The 18,197-nt window shown below is 32.6% G+C and overlaps 2 protein-coding genes across 6 annotated transcripts; both read left to right on the top strand.

Moving 5' to 3' along the window:
* Positions 1-254: 254 nt before the first annotated feature.
* LOC129323124 (uncharacterized) lies at positions 255-6,764 on the top strand. 3 transcript variants are annotated; one of them, XR_008596363.1, is made up of 10 exons: positions 255-731; positions 848-1,327; positions 1,439-1,596; positions 1,877-1,960; positions 2,057-2,109; positions 2,604-2,709; positions 4,109-4,216; positions 4,406-4,443; positions 4,775-4,860; positions 6,067-6,206. XR_008596363.1 is itself a non-coding variant. In XM_054969696.1 (10 exons), the coding sequence occupies exons 1-10, from the start codon at positions 356-358 to the stop codon at positions 6,286-6,288; spliced, it is 1,797 nt and encodes a 598-aa protein (XP_054825671.1). In that variant the 5' UTR covers positions 257-355; the 3' UTR covers positions 6,289-6,764. The 3 variants fall into 3 exon arrangements, 2 of the variants coding, with proteins under 2 accessions (XP_054825671.1, XP_054825672.1); XM_054969696.1 differs by having other exon boundaries at positions 257-731; positions 4,406-4,529; positions 6,067-6,764; XM_054969697.1 differs by having other exon boundaries at positions 258-731; positions 2,628-2,709; positions 4,406-4,529; positions 6,067-6,764.
* Positions 6,765-9,171: 2,407 nt separating this feature from the next.
* Positions 9,172-15,441, top strand: LOC129322369 (glutamate--glyoxylate aminotransferase 2). 3 transcript variants are annotated; one of them, XM_054968694.1, is made up of 15 exons: positions 9,172-9,519; positions 9,913-10,050; positions 10,784-10,979; positions 11,074-11,139; positions 11,296-11,413; positions 12,090-12,171; positions 12,286-12,373; positions 12,470-12,628; positions 13,013-13,186; positions 13,268-13,399; positions 13,713-13,778; positions 13,901-13,965; positions 14,140-14,231; positions 14,351-14,507; positions 15,147-15,441. In XM_054968694.1, the coding sequence occupies exons 3-15, from the start codon at positions 10,863-10,865 to the stop codon at positions 15,274-15,276; spliced, it is 1,446 nt and encodes a 481-aa protein (XP_054824669.1). In that variant the 5' UTR covers positions 9,172-9,519; positions 9,913-10,050; positions 10,784-10,862; the 3' UTR covers positions 15,277-15,441. The 3 variants fall into 3 exon arrangements, with proteins under 3 accessions (XP_054824669.1, XP_054824670.1, XP_054824668.1); XM_054968695.1 differs by having other exon boundaries at positions 9,913-10,072; XM_054968693.1 differs by lacking the exon at positions 9,913-10,050 and having other exon boundaries at positions 9,173-9,519.
* Positions 15,442-18,197: the final 2,756 nt, after the last annotated feature.

Raw genomic sequence — 18,197 nt, 5'->3', positions numbered from 1 at the left:
ATGTTTTATTAAATAATTTAATTTTAATATTATTTTTTTCTTTCTATAATTAATTTTTATCATTTTTTTATTATATTAAATAATAAATATTTAAAAAATTATAATTATTAAATATATTTAATAAAATTTATTAATATATAAAAATTTATTTAAAAATATTTTATAACATGGAAGGAGTATATAATATAATTTATATATTTATATATATATTTTATTGGCGGGAGTACTCAGAATTAAGAATATTCCGATGATTTCAAGGTCAGCGTGCTGAACCCGCTTTGAACTAGTTTCCTCTCCTCTTCTGTGCTTCATATCCAAGGAGGCAAAAGCAGAGAAGTTAGAACAAGTTCTCACCATGGAAGTAGTGCTTCACTCAGAACCTTCTCTCTCCCATTCTCATATGATCTTCACCAGCAAAACGCGAAACTTCACTCATGCCTGGGTTCAGCCATTTCAAAAACTCCGTATCAGAGATCGTGATCGGTGGATTGGACGAAAGCTTCGTTTTACAGTACAAGCTACATTGGATTCGGCCATTATCGAACAATTAGGGATTACGGAATTTGATATTAGGAATCCGGCTTTGTCTTCTTCGTATCGCAGTTCGGCATTGCCGAAACCGAATCAAACAGTCTTGGAAGCTCAAGCTAGGGTTTGTACTGGGCCTACACAGACCAGGCCGCTTGGAGAGGATCAGGCTTTTAAGGTTCTCGATACAATTTTAAGATCAGGTCATCATACCATCTACTTAATATATGTCCTTCGTTCCCGTTATTCACGACTATCGAGTGATGGATTACTCTCTAAAATTAAAGCAGCTTGGTTTGTTTGCGTGTTTTGATCTCAGCTAGGGGAGAGCTCAAAGATGAAGATAAAGTTTCTGGAGCACAACTTGGGGCATTTTTTGCTGGCATGACGATCCGTGCAAATGCCTTTCCTGAAGCAACCCAATGGAGTGAAGGAGAAACGCGGGCGATGAAGACGCTCTGGCCGCTTCTGGTTCGAGTGCTTCCATCTGATGTAATATTCATAGCTGATCCTGAAGGATCCATAATGGGGGTCGGAAGTTCTATTGGACCACAATATGTTGGAAATAGCACAAGTGAAATGAGATTGGTTGGTGCTCTCAGGGAAGTATTAGCCGGAGGCCATCTTGGATATGAGGAAGTCCAAGGAGTATTAAGAGAAGTTCTTCCCTTCAAGGATGGAGGAGAATCACAAGGAGTAAGTGATGCATTGCTATCAGCATTTTTAATTGGTCAACGTATGAACAGGGAGACTGACCGTGAACTAAAAGCATATTGTCTTGCATTTGATGATGAAAATGGTATAAGTTTTAGTCTCATTAGTCAACTTGAATTTGACTATAGTTCAATCATCACATTCTGAATTTTTATCAGCGCATTTCCGATCGTTAATGTTTTCATTTGTTTTCTAGGTCCCACTCCTGTTGCTGATGTCACATCTTTGACACATTATGGTGAACCTTATGATGGAAATACACGATTCTTCAGGAGCACATTATTTGTCTCTGCTGTTAGATCCTGCTATGGAGAATCTTGCTTGCTTCACGGAGTAGAATGGATGCCACCTAAAGTGTGTTTATTCTTTCTTTCTTTCTCTTTTTTGATGAGCTATTGTGTGTTTATTGTGCTCCTTCTTAGGATCTCAAGTTTGTTATTTCTATCACAAAACCAGGATGTTTTTACAGTCATTCTATTTTTGACATTTTCTCCTCAGAACTGACTACTGCGTGTGCTGATGCTGAAGAACATTTTGCTATTAATTTTTATAGTTCATATCTAATTATACTTGCCATGTTTCGTATTGAGGATCCTCTTATTTCACGAGTGCACTATCGTTGTTTGTTTTTCAGGGGGGTGTTAATGAAGAGCAAATGCTGAAGTATATGGGGGCTAATACCCACTTATCCCCATTGCAGGCCAAAAAACTTCTTGAGGTCTCTTTGATCCCTACAATATATGTAGCACAATGTTTTTCTCATTATCTTCTTTCAGCCTCCGTATATTATATCTTTGTGCTGGCTTTTTTCCAGGATGAAGAGGTTGGTTTTGCTTATATAAGTCAGCGTGAAGCTCACCCATCTCTGTAAGTTTATTTGGCCAACTTTATTAATATAACCCTTGTCTGTGCTGTTCATTTGTATAGCGACACTGGTCTTATCCTCCTGCAAGAAGAATGCATGCACTTCAAGAACTTGTGTCTCTGTGGTTGATTTTTGAAAATGTAGTTTGAAGATTACTTAATCATTATACAATTATTAACTGGTGTGTCTTCTTCATCTAGTGATGAAAGTGTAGATTAATGAGTGATCAGTGGCATTAGCTTTATAATGTCAAAAACCTTTATGGGACTATGTTTTGATAGTTTCTTCTCTCATAGTTAAAATTTTGAAGATAATTTTGGATTTTTTTTTTTTTTGAGACCTGTCAGGATTATTCAACTACTTGTGGATATCTGGCATATTCTGCTAACTTAAATTGCTATTTTTGCAAAGATTATTGTGGTATGCTTGTCTCCGTGTGTGTGGCCATAAGGATTGTGTTTAAGATGATGGTTGAACACACAAGTCTTTTCTGCAGCTACTCATTAATCGTTTTCTGCAGCTACTCATTAATCGGAATGAGGGAGCACATAAAAAAACGTCCTCCACTTGCAACAACTGAAAAGGTTCAGCAACTTGTAAAGGTGGGATCAGTATTTCTTTTGGCTGTGATGCTGGCAACTTTCTACTTTTTTTTCTTTGTTGTTCTCTATTGTATAACATTTTCTGCGAGGCTTTCTAGCCATAGCAAACCATCTAATTTCTAGCTGCACCAAGCATGTAGAGTTTTGTGGCAAATGATGGCATTTTGAAATTACTTTATTACTGACACATTTCATGATCGATATAATTTTGTTAAAGGCTATGCATTTTTAGTTTTTGACATTCATATATTGATAAATTCAATATATACAATGGTTTTAGTCCTTTTTTTTGGGATGGCCAGAATTCTTGTGTATTTGTAAACAGAGCTAAGACATGAAAGCATTGTCAGGCAAGGTTTTAAATGCATATTATATAACTATAGTTCTTTTGTTGTGGTTTTGCTAGTCAACTTTAGTAATTAGTAACACTGTCTTTTTTTTTTTCCTTTATAAATTTGATCTTTCAATGAAAATTTCCAGAAAATAGTTACTACAAAATTTCTTATTTTACTCATGGGCTTATGGTATGAGTTGAAAACATATAGATATATATGGCAATAATCCTGCCACTCAACTCCTGAAATAAAGCTGCCATAAGGCAGCAAAATCCTTGGGTGTAAAGAAGGGGGACATAGATGTTGATAACCGACAATAAATGACTTGATCAAACAACTATAAAAACAGAGAAACAAATGCATTATAAAACCTTATTACAATCGCAAAAAATGAGAAACAAAATAAGAAACATCATTAATCTAAAGAGACGATCACCAAAGAAAACACATAGGATTTGAGAGGGAATAGCATTCTGATGTTTCCAAAATGCATTTACAATCTCTTCCCTTAAAATTTCTCCTTTGATGCAGTTTTTTGGTGTTGAAATATCTTCTAAATCTGGGACAATACTATTATAGTAAGTTCAATTACCAGTTTCTTCATTGTCAGTTTATTTTAGACTATATAAATTGTGGAAACTCAGTTTTAAAAAATTAAAATTTAGAAACTCTTCTTGATCCATTTGACTTTCCTCAATATTCCTTAGCAGCCTTCTTACTCTATTCGGATTATCCTTAATTTTTTTCTCCATTGATGCAGCTTCTTGGGGTCGACATACTTTCTAAATCAAGCACAGTACAAATATATCAAGCTTAGACACTAGTTTCTTTATTGTCAGCTCATTTTATAGAGAGTATATAAGTTGTGAAAACTTGGTTTCTAATAATTAACATTGGAAAATAAAAATGATGAGCAATGGGTTGATCAAGATAAAATATTTTGACTGTGAATTCTGACAGTAGGAACTGAATTGGATAAACCAAAGTGGTATAAAACATGGCTTGTTTTTCCTTCTTTCTGAAAAATATCACCATTTGTTTATATGTTTGTTGGTTTTCAATAGGCTCGTGGCAGGGATGCGATTGTTGCTGGGTTTTATCATGAGGGTTATGAAGAGCCATTGTTAATGCTCATGAAAAGAAGGGGTGTTCATTCTGGTTTGGTGGTGAAGGTTGGGATTTCACCTTTAATATATCATGAATTGAGCATTTCCATATAGCGTTTTTATGAATAAACTTTTTGTTGAAGTATATAAACAATTTGATTCTCCTCTTACTCAAAATGATTAAATCATTTTAATATATCAAAAAACCTTACAAAAGAAGCTACTTCACATATACTGTGGATATTCAAATTGCAGGGTGAGGAAGGTGCCCTCTCAATGACAACAAGGTTGAGGTCAGTTAGCACAACTAAAGGACTTCCTGTGAACTATTGTTCAGGGTTCCGCTCGCTGAACATTTCATCTACATCTGAACTTGGTGGTCTGTGTTTATTTTTTTTTTTTTTTTTGGGCCGAATCGTTTAGTTGTCATGTTTATTTTAAGGCTTGAAATACTAATTGATTAGAATGCCTGTTTGTATGTATGTATGTATATATATATTTTGGTTTTCTAAATGTTTAACTTGATGATAAATTTTTACTATTCAGAATACTATTTGGCTTAATGGTACTTTGGTCCACTCTTTATAGTGGACTGATGTAAAACATTGATATTTCTTATTGCAGGAGTCTCACGTCAAGTTTTTACTCTTGAGGTCAATGCCCAAGACTATGGTTTTCAACCAACAGATACTCCGAGAACTGATAGATCGGTAGAGTTCTTGATGTTAAACTTTTTATATTAAGTATGTTTGAGGGTAGTGTACTTTATTAAATTAGCTTAAGTTATTTGGTTAAATACGTCCTAAGTTTTATATATTATTAATCTATCTTCTATCTTCTAGATGTGAGACTTTTGATTTTTTATCTCTAATATTCCCTCTATTACATTTCTTTTTTTTCCCCCTCAATTGTTTTTATTCATTTTTTCCTTCTTCTTGTTTAGGCTTGTACTTTTTTTTTAATCTCAGAGGCCTTATATCTATTCATCTTCTTCTCCTATCTTTCTTTTTGATCTCTCTCTTTCTTTTCCCCATCTTTCACTCTCTCTCTCTCTCTATATATATATATTGAATGGCTCATGATACCATGTTAAATTTTTTATATTAAATATGCTTAAGGATAATCTATTTCACCAAAATAACTTAAGCCATTTGGTTAGACACATCCTAAGCTTTATATATTTTTAATCTATTTTTGTGATTATTGTCTCTCTTCCATTCTATGTTATGCTTTCATCTGGTGTTTACTAGAAGTTACCCATATTTCATTTTCCCTAGCATCTAAATTGTTCCAATTTTATGGAATGACCCCAGAGAGACTTCATTTTCCATGGCAGTGTGTTTAAAATTTTGCTTTGCTTGCCAATTTTTTTCTTTTGTTACCTTTCCTGGTCTCCAGATCATCCAACTGCATTTGGTTGTTTATTTGTTGACTGAACTTGTTATATGCTTCTCAGTGCTCTAACTTGTCTCCTACCCCTGTCTGCATAAATATGGGAGTGTTACTAATTGTGACGTGTGAGAAGTTGCGTGAAATTGAACTAAAAAAATGTTATATGGATAAACAGATGGTTTCCATTTCTGAGCGATAATATAGTTCCGCGAGGTATTGTCCAGTGAGCTTTCTTTCCACAATCAGCAAGTATAATTTTTGAAAATTGCAATGTACTTATTTTATTCCATAACTTGCGTATCACTATGTTAGTAACAACCTTAACCCCTTGCGCATTCCTGCATTATTATTAATTTTTTAAGAATATATGAAGTAGCCCAAAAGGTTGAGTCTTTTGACCAGTATAATTTGAACTTAGCCATTTGTGATACTTAGACTGATTTTTTTTTTTTTTGGTTGCCTGTTTCCTAATTGCTAGAATAAGTGCTGAAGCCTATGACTTCTAATCGTTTCTGAAAATTTAGGTCTCGAAGAACATTGAATTGGGTTTAGCAGCTCTTGGTGGAGAAAAGGGTCCAGCATATGATCGAATTGTCTTAAACGCTGGTATGGTGGACCACTTGCTTGGAGTTGATGGTGCTGAAGACATATCCGTGGCCCTAGATAGAGCAAGAGAGGCCATTGACAGTGGTAATGCTCTTAAACGGCTCTTAAACTATATTAAGATTTCCCACAAAGTGGATTAAACTAGCCCCGGCTGGTAGAGGTACATGTCATTTGCAATGCTCTTGATATGGTGATCATGGTTGGAAGAGGAAGCAAAATTGTCAGATGGATAAACCTTAATCCAAAATATGGACGAAGGAAAGGAAGCATTAAAAGGGAAGGGGAAGTGAGAGATACAAAGACTCAGTTCTTTAACACGTCATTCTGTACTTCACGTTACCCTTTGTATAGATATACCTCATGACAAGGAATCACGAGTGGTTTTGAGCCTTAATGAACTGCCAGGTAGCATTGTCATAAAGTACTAAAAACGTCGTACAGTCTTTTTTTATCTTTTTTTCTTTCTTTGGTGATAACTTCATACAGTCAATTTTTGGATATTCTCGTGTTAGACGGTTCTTCGTGAAAAGACTGTAAAGATTTGTAATTTCTTCCTGGATTTGCTCATACACATTGAAGCTTTGTTTTGATTATATGGGGATTGGATTTTTCTTTTCTTTTTTCTTTTAATCTTTACTCACGTTTTACTCGTAGGCCTGTTTGGTCGCAGGTATTGGGAGGTTCTTATTGAGAAAGCCCATTTTGTGTTTGGTATGAGTCCATGAGCAATCATTGGGACTATTTAATCCCGCGAATGGAATTATGCAAACATGGTCTATTTTGACTAACATGGTTGAACTAATTAGAAGAATAAACAAAGTTTAATTTCTGATTTAGTTCATTGAGAAGAGATTGTGTTCATTTATTAGATTTGGGCTCATCACCCTCACATCTTGTATTTTGTGTTTTTTTTTTTTTTTTTTTGCTTTTAACTGGTATGAATCCACTAACGCTAACAAAGTGATGTAGATGATTGATGTTGCAAGGTTTTTTGGAGTAAGATGCTATACAAGTAAAATAAATTTATCATAATATATGCAAAACTATTTATCAGGTAGATGAAATTGATTCTCATATAGGCAATCTTGATTTAGCACGCAAAACGATCCTCCTCTGTCCCATACATGAGCATCGATATTATCTATAGTATCCTGGTTTTTTTTTTTAATAAAAAGATCAATATATAAATATATAAGTAAATAAAAAAGTTGTAAGGATAAAGTCGCCACTGATAAAGTATTAAAAAGGACATTAAGTGGCTGATTATCAAAGAGAAAAAAGAAGAGAGAAGACATTAAGTGGCCATCAATATTTTTTAACAGAAACTGATGCTTCTCCGAAACCATTGAGGAGAGAAATAATGTCTCCCTTGAGCAGATCATGGAAGAATCTTGATAAATAGTCTTCACTGTGTAGTATTTTGGTAATTTTTTTTAAAATTGTTAATAGCGTGTTACTCAAAAGACCTGTTTGCAAGGTATTGGGAATTTGTGACTACTGAATCTTTTTTATTAGATGTATGGTGTTGTGTGTGTGTGTTTTTCCCCCCTATTCTATCATTCAGTATTCTCAATGTGTATAATTGTTATTACCAACAACAGCTTTACAAGTGCGTTGGAAATGTCTTAGATATATTTATTTAATATAACTGCTTATTATATACGCAAATTCAATATCACAGGCTAAACTGATTTAACTCTCTCCATCAATTGAATCAAACACCCATCGATAATATATGTTATTACTATGTATGTATATTTCTATGACTTGTTACTTTAAATAATGTGTGTGTGTATGAATGTTTTTGGAGGATAAAAATGGGAAATGACACTTTTAAGACCTAATAAAAAAATTATCATATTTTAAAATTCTAAAATCGCAAAATGTCAATCAAGAAATTTAGTTTTTCACTGACATTTAAAACATGCCAATTGAGAAAAATACCCCTATACACATCCAACCTAGACATTCTAGAAATTAAGTTGAAAGTTCTGACGGTATAAGTTGAAATAATTTCCAACTAATTATTTGTCATATTCATTGTCTAATTTTGAAAATTGCAGATGCTAAGTCGAAAGAAAATAATATATTCACATTGAAAATACTAGAAGAATAAAGTTAAAAAATTTCATTAACTGAAAATAATTTTGATTGAAACTTTTTTAAAAAATCAACTTCTGCGTGAATATAAACATTTTTGCTTATTGACTTATTTAAAACAGCAGTGAAGTAATAATGAATGAAAATTCTTAATTGACATTTTAAAATTTAAGAGTTGTAAGATATCATTATCCTATATTTAGTTCCTAAATGTTATTTTTCAAAAAAGAAAAGAGCAAAGACAGATTTCATTTTCTAATTTGTTTCTATTTTGTCCCCCGTGGGTCATCTACTCATCACTTTACTTTCGTTCGGTATGAGAGAAAATGACATAATTTACACATAATAAAAAAACTTAATTATTTAGTTATATATTTAATATATTTTTATTTAATTAAATTTAAGCAGAGAGATTTTAAAGTATTAATAACAAAATAAATGCTCTATAAAAATTTTTGTGATTTAATTAAAAATACACATAACTATTATCTTCATTAAAAAATGTAAAACATTTTTTAAAAGGTTAAAAATTTAAAAATATAAAATATTTTTAATTTTTTAAATGTAATTATTATTTTTTAAAAAGTATTTTTCTAAATATATTAACTTTTATTTTTTTATAATAAAATATTTTATTAAATAAAAATATAAAAAATAAAATTAATTTAAAAATAAATAATTATTTTATTAAAGTATAAAATTTGATTAAAAATATTTTATATAGTTGAATAAAAGAAGTACGTATATGAGGATTTTTATTTACATGATCAATTTCCTTCTCTTCATCCTGCCAGAGGCACAAGCAAAATTGCTCTCTTCATCTTCACGAGTCACGACCTGAGCGGGGAAGGTTAAAACTTAAAAAGGAGAAAAGCTGAGCCGCAGTTGGTTTGTGGCTTTGTGCAGAGAGGAAAAGCTGATAAACAAATAGGAGCCACTCCTCTAATAGAGAAAGTGACATAAATATTTGTCGAGCAGCGAGGCCATGGCTCTTTTATCTCTCAGGAGACTTTTGGCCACATTTCTTGCTCCAGCATTATCCCTTCCATTTTGATATAGAGACTCCAATAATCCATTCAAATCATTCAGTGGTTCTGCTTCTGCCAAATTTTGTACACTTACTGCCACTCCCAAATAAAAACACGTTCTTTTTTCTCAATTATACAAATAGAAAAAGGTCTCTCTCCCGTCAGACACGCATAACAACGCTCTATACTACTGCGTTGGGTTTCTTGCTGGACATTACAAGCGACTCTAAGCGAACCTCGCAGGTAACATTTTGCTGTGAGAAAGCTATGAAGCAAACCTTTTGCCTTTTCCTTGAACTGGGTTTGTATTTTGTTCTCTTAAACTTGAAGGGTTCGTTCAGGATTCTGGTTTGGAGTGGCTGAACTCTGTTATGGGTTGACTTTCATTTTCTTGGGCGCGTATCATTGTGTACTGGATATTCTAGTTTCTGTGATTATGTAATTATGTCATCGAAGTCATGTACCGTCGTTCTGTTATAGGTTCAATCTGAAAAGTGAAATTTTGACGAGTTCAGTCTGTTCTATAATATTAACGTGTAAAGGGCTACCTTCTCCGTGTTTATTTTGTAGAGTATATCTGAACTAATGGGATTTATTTCTATAACCTATGGGATTCTGACGAGTCTTGTATGGAAGGTACGGGGACTATATGGGACTTGACTTTAGGGATTCGATCGAGTCTTGAATGAAATTTGGATTCTCTAAGGTGGCTTTTGTGGTACAACTCTCCCAGAAGTTCTTATCCATGGCAGGGGAGCACGTATACCTATATAGGTAGCGGATACAATACTAACATGTATGCAACAACGTGATAAATTCTAAGATGTCTAATATGCTACCTCCGGGCCAATTTATATTTTAACTGTAAGCTGTTTTTTCATAAATAGGAGTTAGTATATGTGAAGTATTGTGTCGTGTCTAATTTGAAAGTCCTACATGTTTTGAATAAAGACACACTACGTTTTTTATCTTGGTAAAAAAGGCCTTGCACTACCTGTCATGAGTTCATCCTCGTTCTTTCTTCCTCTCATGAGCTAATGAGATGTACAAGTTAGAGGACATGGGGAAATGTAATGACTTGGTTGCAAATATGGGGCTTGAGTCCCATGTTTAAATTATAAGACTTTGATGTGAACTTGTATAAACCTTGTTTTATCCAACTTCATGAGCCAGCGTTTTGAGCTCTCAAATAATCATATAATTTCTATGTTATTGTTAATTTGTTACAGTTATGTTTGTTCCACTAAATTGAATGTACTATTCGTTTTCAGACATAGCAAACTCTTATCTTTGATGATGCTGTGATTTGAAAAGAGAATAAAATTCAATAAAAGTCCAATCATGAAACTCTGCATCTTGCATTCCCATGTTTACTTCACCAATTAGCTTGAGTTCTGTCACTAAGCATGTTCCTGAATTATAACATTTTACATGTTAAAAAATATATTTTATCTGAGGGCTCTTTTCTTCTTTACCTTTCTTCCCCAATGAGCTTTAAATCAATCAGGTTGGCAGCGGGCTTTATTTGTAGCCAATTTTTTTGGCTTCTTATCTAGTGACATCTGCAAGAAGTCTTCTACTCCACCATGCCTCCAAGACCCTTAGACTATGAGTCTATTAATGAAAATGTGAAGAGAGCTCAATATGCTGTTAGAGGTGAATTATATCTTCGAGCTTCTGAGCTTCAGAAAGAAGGGAAGAAGGTTTAGAGTATATCATATTCTTGAGCAAACTTAAGCTTTTGGATAAAATGATCTTAATGGATATAAACTCCTCTTATTTTAAATATTTTGGCAGATTATATTCACTAATGTTGGCAACCCTCAGGCTCTAGGACAGAGACCTCTGACCTTCCCTCGTCAGGTCCACTGTTTGTACCATATTTTCTTCCTTCAATTGCTATCTTGTAGTTTTCTTGGTATCAAGAACTAAACGTACTTCTTATTTAATTATATAGTTAGAGTGTCAGACTTTGGTACTTGTTACTTATGCTGAACCAGAGTAATTCTGCTGTTGCAGGTTGTTGCTCTGTGCCAGGCTCCATTTTTACTAGATGATCCCAATGTTGGATTGCTGTTCCCCGCAGATGCAATTGCAAGAGCTAAACATTATCTATCAATGACCTCGGGAGGTCTAGGTATTGTTTTCTTAAGTACTTTTCAATATTTTATGCCTAACTGTATATTCAAAATAGCATGTTAGAGTTTTATACAATCTGTTTATCTTTGAAATTCTTGCATGGAAATCTTCATTTCTTTATGAAGTTATTAATATTTCAATTACAAACAACCCATGTGAAAAAATTCTGTGATATTCAGATAACTGGCATTTTTCAACTTCTTAAAAAAATGTAAAATCCTCACAAGTTAAAAAGCAATTTTCCAAATAATGATCCTGGAGCCAATGTGAACATTGTGTGCTGAACATAGATTCTATAATTTTCTTCAATGTATTTTTATTTCTAGTAAGAATTCTGGATTTATTGACCCACTGCTGCAGTATGATCCTAGAACTAATGTAGCATTTATATCTATTATCCAATTTTTCCTGTGAAGTTTCCTTCATTTTCCTTGCCCAAGGATCATAAATCAATTTTCAGCTCAAATGAAAAAGAAATTGATTCAGAAATTAGGTTGCACTAGCAGAATATAGGGGAATTTCATAGTTAAGCAAGCTCTTGCCTGCAAATGAAAGGCTTAATTACCAATACCATTGAGTTTCTCTCAATTTCTCTTAATAGGTTCATGTGTTAGGAATTTTGTTTTTGACACAAACCTCCACTAAAAAACTGTAGAACTTATTGTATATTCTAGGTGCTTACAGTGACTCCCGAGGCCTTCCAGGAGTAAGGAAGGAAGTGGCAGAGTTCATTCAAAGGCGTGATGGTTATCCTAGGTAATTATCCTCCGTGCTAGCTCCATTTTTTTGGCTTCATACTTTTTAGGGGTTCTCAAGTCTAGTTTGCTATTTGTTAGGTAATGGATTAATTACTTCTTGCTTAATTGACAGCGATCCAGAGCTTATATATCTCACTGACGGTGCCAGCAAAGGTGTGATGCAGATCCTAAATACTATCATCCGAGGTCAATCAGATGGGGTAATGCATATGGTCTATTTCTTAGCATGTCTCTTTTGATGTTTCCTGTATTCACAGTGCCATTTCAAACTATCTTCCGACACTTTCTTTTCCCAGGTTTTGGTTCCTGTCCCACAATACCCACTATACTCAGCAACAATTGCTCTCTTTGGTGGTTCTCTTGTTCCCTACTACCTTGAAGAGACAGCAAATTGGGGTCTTGATATTAATGAACTTCGTCAGGCAGTTTCACAGGCTCGCTATAAAGGAATAACTGTATGTGTTTCACAGACTTGTTGATATGAAGGCCATGAACCTTCTCATAGTGAATTCATTTGTTTCCCAATCCAGTTTTCTTGTTCTTCTTGAAATGACAACCCAAAATGACTGGGCTGGTTGTTTCATCACCAGAGAAGGCAGGGGAAAAGACACTAAACATAAATGGTTCATTTATGAATTACCTCTTCAAGTGCAATTCTAAAATGTTTCTACTGTTTCTTGTGACTTTTCAGTCACCAAATCACTTCATGATGATCCAGTCTACTGGATTCAAAGATTCAACATTAAATTCAAGTGCTTCTGATTTATCAAAATCTCCTCTTATCCTTTTATGTAATTCCTTATCATACTAATTAAATATAAAAACTGAAATTTGATCAGGTAAGGGCAATGGTGATCATAAACCCTGGAAACCCAACTGGTCAATGCGTTAATGAAGCTAATCTAAGAGAGATTTTGCAATTTTGTTACCAAGAAAATCTAGTCTTGCTTGGAGATGAGGTTTACCAGCAGAATATATATCAGGATGAACGACCTTTCATCAGTTCTAAAAAGGTATACATTGTCATGCTAATCTCATGTTTTGCCTCTGATGTTAAATTGAGCAAATACTAAATATTCATTTGACACAAGTAGGTTTTGATGGATATGGGGCCACCTATGAGCAAGGAACTCCAGCTTGTCTCTTTTCATTCTGTGTCCAAAGGATATTGGGGTGAATGCGGACAGCGGGGTGGATATTTTGAAATGACCAATATTCCTCCAGAGGTTTGTCTTTTAATAACTCTTTTTATACTTTGCAACTTCGCTATCTGTAAAACTTAGAATGAATTGGCCCATAAGACAAGGCCTTAAGTTCAAACTCATATGGTCAACCCACAGCCCTAAAATGACTAGTCTAGCATAATGAAATGGCTTGTACAGCCTGGTTTTCTAAAAGCTCAGAGCGTTTAAGAGCCAGGATAGCCCTATTTGACTCTTTAGTGACTTTCCATCTTTAATGTAAGATTTACCTTCAGTTTACAATGTATCTACACTGCTGATACTTTTTCCTTGATTCTTCCTTTTTGTTTTTCTGCAGACAGTGGATGAGATTTATAAAGTTGCATCCGTGTCACTCAGTCCAAATGTTCCAGCACAGATATTTGTGAGTCGGAGCTGCATGTTTAACGTTATGATATTTCTTTATGAATTCAGTATTTGTTCGCATTATAACTAGCATTTATCTCCCTTCCATTCCTTTCCTTCAATTTCCACCTTGCATTGCAGATGGGATTGATGGTCAACCCGCCCAAACCCGGTGACATCTCTTATGAACAATTTGTTAGGGAAGGGTAAGTTATGCTTAAACTAAGCTGCTAGATGTTGATATTTTTGTCATGTTGACTCATTTTCTCTTTCAATATATATGAACATGGGAAGCAGATTGCCACTTGCCCAAAGTCTTAAGACATTTACATAATGGCCTCTTTAAGCTATGAACTGACCATTATTATAAAAATATGCAGCAAGGGAATACTTGATTCACTGAGGAGAAGAGCAAGGTTAATGACTGATGGATTCAACAGCTGCAGAAATGTTGTTTGTAATTTCACAGAAGGTATGGACTGTACACAAATGAATGTATAAAAATATGGACTGTACACAAATGAATGTATACTTCCAGAAACTTTTTTTGGCCTGGTAAGCTAATACGTAGATGAATACCTTTGTGTTCAGGTGCCATGTATTCATTCCCTCAAATTAGATTGCCACCTAGGGCAATAGAGGCTGCAAAACAAGCTGGAAAGGTTCCAGATGTATTCTACTGTCTCAAGCTTCTGGAAGCCACTGGCATATCCACAGTTCCTGGTTCGGGATTCGGGCAGAAAGAAGGGTACAGATTTTTCTATATTTTACCTCTATTTTTCCTCTAATAAAGATGTTGATAAAACCAACCATAAAGCTTTACTTAAAGTTCAAACTTTTGAGTTGAGATAAAATGCTTCTTAACATTACAAAGTGGTCTAGATAGTAATCCCTACCACTATTTTCAACACCATGTATGCTTAGCTTGTGTTTATTCACATCTCTCGTGTACCTACTTGTCTTCTAAAGTGAAAATGTGATTTAACTGTCAGTTATGAAATCGGCACAGAATTAGTCCTCCGCGGTCACACTCCTTCCAATTTTATTTATAAGGCAAAGAGAGGAGATTTTTTTTAATTCTATTTGTAATTTATATCATTAAATTTTTATTACAAATTTTCTCCTTTACCCTCCATTAAATGATAACAAGAGAAGGTGCACTACTAAAGCATGTATATTTAATGAGTTGTAAGGTTTTCTTTGATTCTGATAAAACATATTAAAAGTAACTTATAAATAAGATCAGAAGGGTATATAATAAAATCTCCTACTATAAAGTCTGTAGATTTAGTGACAAATTACATGTTTCTAAAACAAGCCTTATGAATAAAGAAGAGAGATTCCACTGTTGCCCTGTTTCTTATAAAAGCTATTTAACTCATGATAGGGTCTTCCATTTGAGGACAACAATTTTACCAGCAGAGGAAGAGATGCCTGGCATTATGTCAAGCTTCAAGAAGTTCAATGATGAGTTCATGGAGCAGTATGAAGACCATAGAGGTTATTCAAGGATGTAATCAAGCATATCATTGTGAAAATTTGTATTAAATCTCTCACTAAATCTTTTGTGACAGTAAGCTTTTCTTTTCATACACTTGTAAAACTTAACCTCCTCTACACTACATGAGGCAACCTTTATCTGTTGGCAATGATTCTCTTACTACTTCATCATCTTTATCATCCGTCAACTGTGTATTTTGTTTCAAGCGAGTCTGGCCTCTAGCAGAGTTTTTAAATGGTGTGGCAAAAATATATACTCCATCCGGTCCCTCTATCTATCATAGGGCACTTTCTAGAAAGGTTTTTTGATCCTTAATATAAGATACAGAGAGAATAATTTATTATCATTTTTCAATGTTATCTCTATTGTAAATTGAATTTTATGACTTATCATATAATGTGTATCTCTGTTCTTATTTTTAAAAAGGGTAAAGTTGGAAAATTTTCATTTTAAAACATATTAAATGAGTTAGTTGTTATATTTTGATTCCCCTAAAGTAATTAAAAGCATCTTCTAATTTTAATAGAGATTGAATGAAGTTTTAAGCGTGAAAGTTCTCATTCTTAAATTCAGTTGGTAGGAAGGGATTGGACCGTTGTGTAAATTGGCTAGTGATCCAAATCTATGAGATGATAGATGAGTTCATGGTGTCCATGGACCAACTCCAAAGTGCGAGACCATATTATATTTAGACTTGTATAGCAAGCTTAGGCTTCAGCATTTCTTATTCCATTTTTAAATGACTCATTTTCATGCGTAGATTGAATCAATTATACATAAACGTTAAGCATATTTAATGTTTATCTTAATAAAAAGTACACTAGACTTGTTAATGTTATACCCAAGGCTCCAAACTCATCTCCATGCTACAAAATTAATGGAAGTTAATGACAAAAAAAAAAGTATATTTAAATATGCAAATGACAATAAATTCCTGCAAAATATATAATTTTTCAAATCTCAAGACCTTTATGGTATTAATGTCTTTTATGAAATGACTATAATGTCCTCAAGTATAAATTAATAACTACTTTAATTTAAGTAATGATCACTTTTATTTATGAAATATCTAAAATAGGATATCAAATGACAAATTTCGTTCTGCATATTTTTAAGAAAAAATTACATCTAGATCTCACAGAAAAAATTTATTATCAAAAGATTTTATGAAACTTACAAAATATTTTCAAGTCTCAAATTTTATACACGTACAACTTGGGTAAGGGCATTTACAATTAGACAACGGGCATTTACAACTTGCTATTATAATTTGTCATTTTCTTTTGCAAGTTATAAATGTCTATTGTCTAATTATAAATGTCCTTGCCTAAATTGTAAATACACAGGATTTGAGATTTAAAAATATTTTGTGAATTTCATGAGAACTTTTGATAATAAATTCTCTATAAGACCTAGATATGATTTTCTCATTTTTTTAATCACTAAAGTTCAAATGTTATAAATATCAGTAACTATTTTAATTTAAATAATTATTTTTTTTAATAATAATTGAAATGGAATAAATAATTACAACCTCCCCTCTGCAAATTTTTTAATCATTAAAATCTAATTATTGTAAATATCAACAACTATTGTATTTTAAGTAACAACTAATTTTCTTCTCACAGAGACAAAAACGAGGTAGCAAATAACAAGTCCTATTCTACAAATATTTTAATCATTAATCCATTTATTTTTAATTTTAAATTAGGGTCATTATAATCATTTCATGAAAGATATTAGTCAAAAAAATTCGAAAGGATTTGAGATAAATTAACATATTTTGTGAAAATTCATTATTATTTATATATTTCATGAGATTTTTCTGTCACTTTCTCAAATTTAAATCTTAATAAATTGTAGCGTCGAAAATTACGGCCTGAAATAGATTTGAATACAGTTAAAACAGGATTGTACAGGTCATGATTTTTAGGACAGATATTCTTCCTTCTAGATACTGTATCTGCTCTGTGCTCTGGTCATGGAATACGTCATTTGGCGTGAAGGACGACACATTGAAGAACTGCTTTTTCCGGTCATCACAGCTAATGGCATGGAGAAGAGTCTTTCATTTTTTTTCCTTCATTTTTTTTATTTTTTCAATTCTTATCAGTTAAATTATTTTATTAAATAATTTTTTAAATAATAAAATTAATGAATAGTAAAGATGAAAAAAATAAATGAAAAAAAATAAAAGAAACAGAAGTGAAGAGATTCCGAATTTGAATGGAACCAATATATCCAGTGGGGTAAAAAAATTTGGATAAAAAATTGGGGAGAAAGTACTGAGCATTTAAAATTGAGAAAATCATTGCAAAGTTTCTTGTAAGGTTCTAGTTACTAGAAAGATCCCAGAAAATGAATAAATTACACTCAAATCACAATTTAGGATCATTAAATACCATTTATTTCTATGCAGATCAAATAATTCTTATCTTTCTTCACAGGATCAATAGATTTAAATATAATTAAAATTTGTTGTGAGAAGAAACCATCACTCAAATATATATATATATATATATAAAGTTGTGAAGAAGGAATTAATTATTTTTAAAATAAAAATGAAATTTATTTTTTAATAGAAATTTATTCACTAGATTACAACATTTTTTCTATAATCATTTAGTTAATATCTTGAAGTTGTTAATGAAAAAATTAATTGTTGTTAAAATAAAAATAAAATTTTTTTAATGAAAACTTGTTCACCGAATTATAACACTTGTTTCTCTTTATCATCAAGTTAATTTTTTAAAATTATTAATGAGAGAATTAATTGTCATTAAAAGAAAAACATAACTTGATTTTTTTTAAATCAAAATCTGTTGTTAAGAGAGTTTATGTATATAGGAGGGATAATTTTATTTTTATAATAAATTTTAATTATATTTAGATTCCTCGCTCTTGCAAGCACTATCAAAATTATTTTGCCATGCAGAT

Source organism: Prosopis cineraria, unplaced genomic scaffold, assembly GCF_029017545.1.
Source record: "Prosopis cineraria cultivar Desert tree isolate PC_DT_omini unplaced genomic scaffold, ASM2901754v1 PC10, whole genome shotgun sequence".
Classification (NCBI taxonomy): Eukaryota; Viridiplantae; Streptophyta; class Magnoliopsida; order Fabales; family Fabaceae; genus Prosopis; species Prosopis cineraria.
The sequence above is the reverse complement of the archived record's forward strand: the minus strand, read 5'-3'. Positions and strand labels throughout refer to the sequence as shown.

Bases quoted from the DNA above. Each gene is read 5' to 3' on its own strand.
- LOC129323124 (XM_054969696.1), top strand. From the start codon at position 356: ATGGAAGTAGTGCTTCACTCAGAACCTTCTCTCTCCCATTCTCATATG. The intron at 2,110-2,603 runs GTAAGTTTATTT...TCTTTTCTGCAG, and splicing joins CGTGAAGCTCACCCATCTCT to CTACTCATTAATCGTTTTCT. The intron at 2,710-4,108 runs GTGGGATCAGTA...GGTTTTCAATAG, and splicing joins AGGTTCAGCAACTTGTAAAG to GCTCGTGGCAGGGATGCGAT.
- LOC129322369 (XM_054968694.1), top strand. From the start codon at position 10,863: ATGCCTCCAAGACCCTTAGACTATGAGTCTATTAATGAAAATGTGAAG. The intron at 12,629-13,012 runs GTATGTGTTTCA...AAATTTGATCAG, and splicing joins CTCGCTATAAAGGAATAACT to GTAAGGGCAATGGTGATCAT. The intron at 14,508-15,146 runs GTACAGATTTTT...AACTCATGATAG, and splicing joins GGATTCGGGCAGAAAGAAGG to GGTCTTCCATTTGAGGACAA.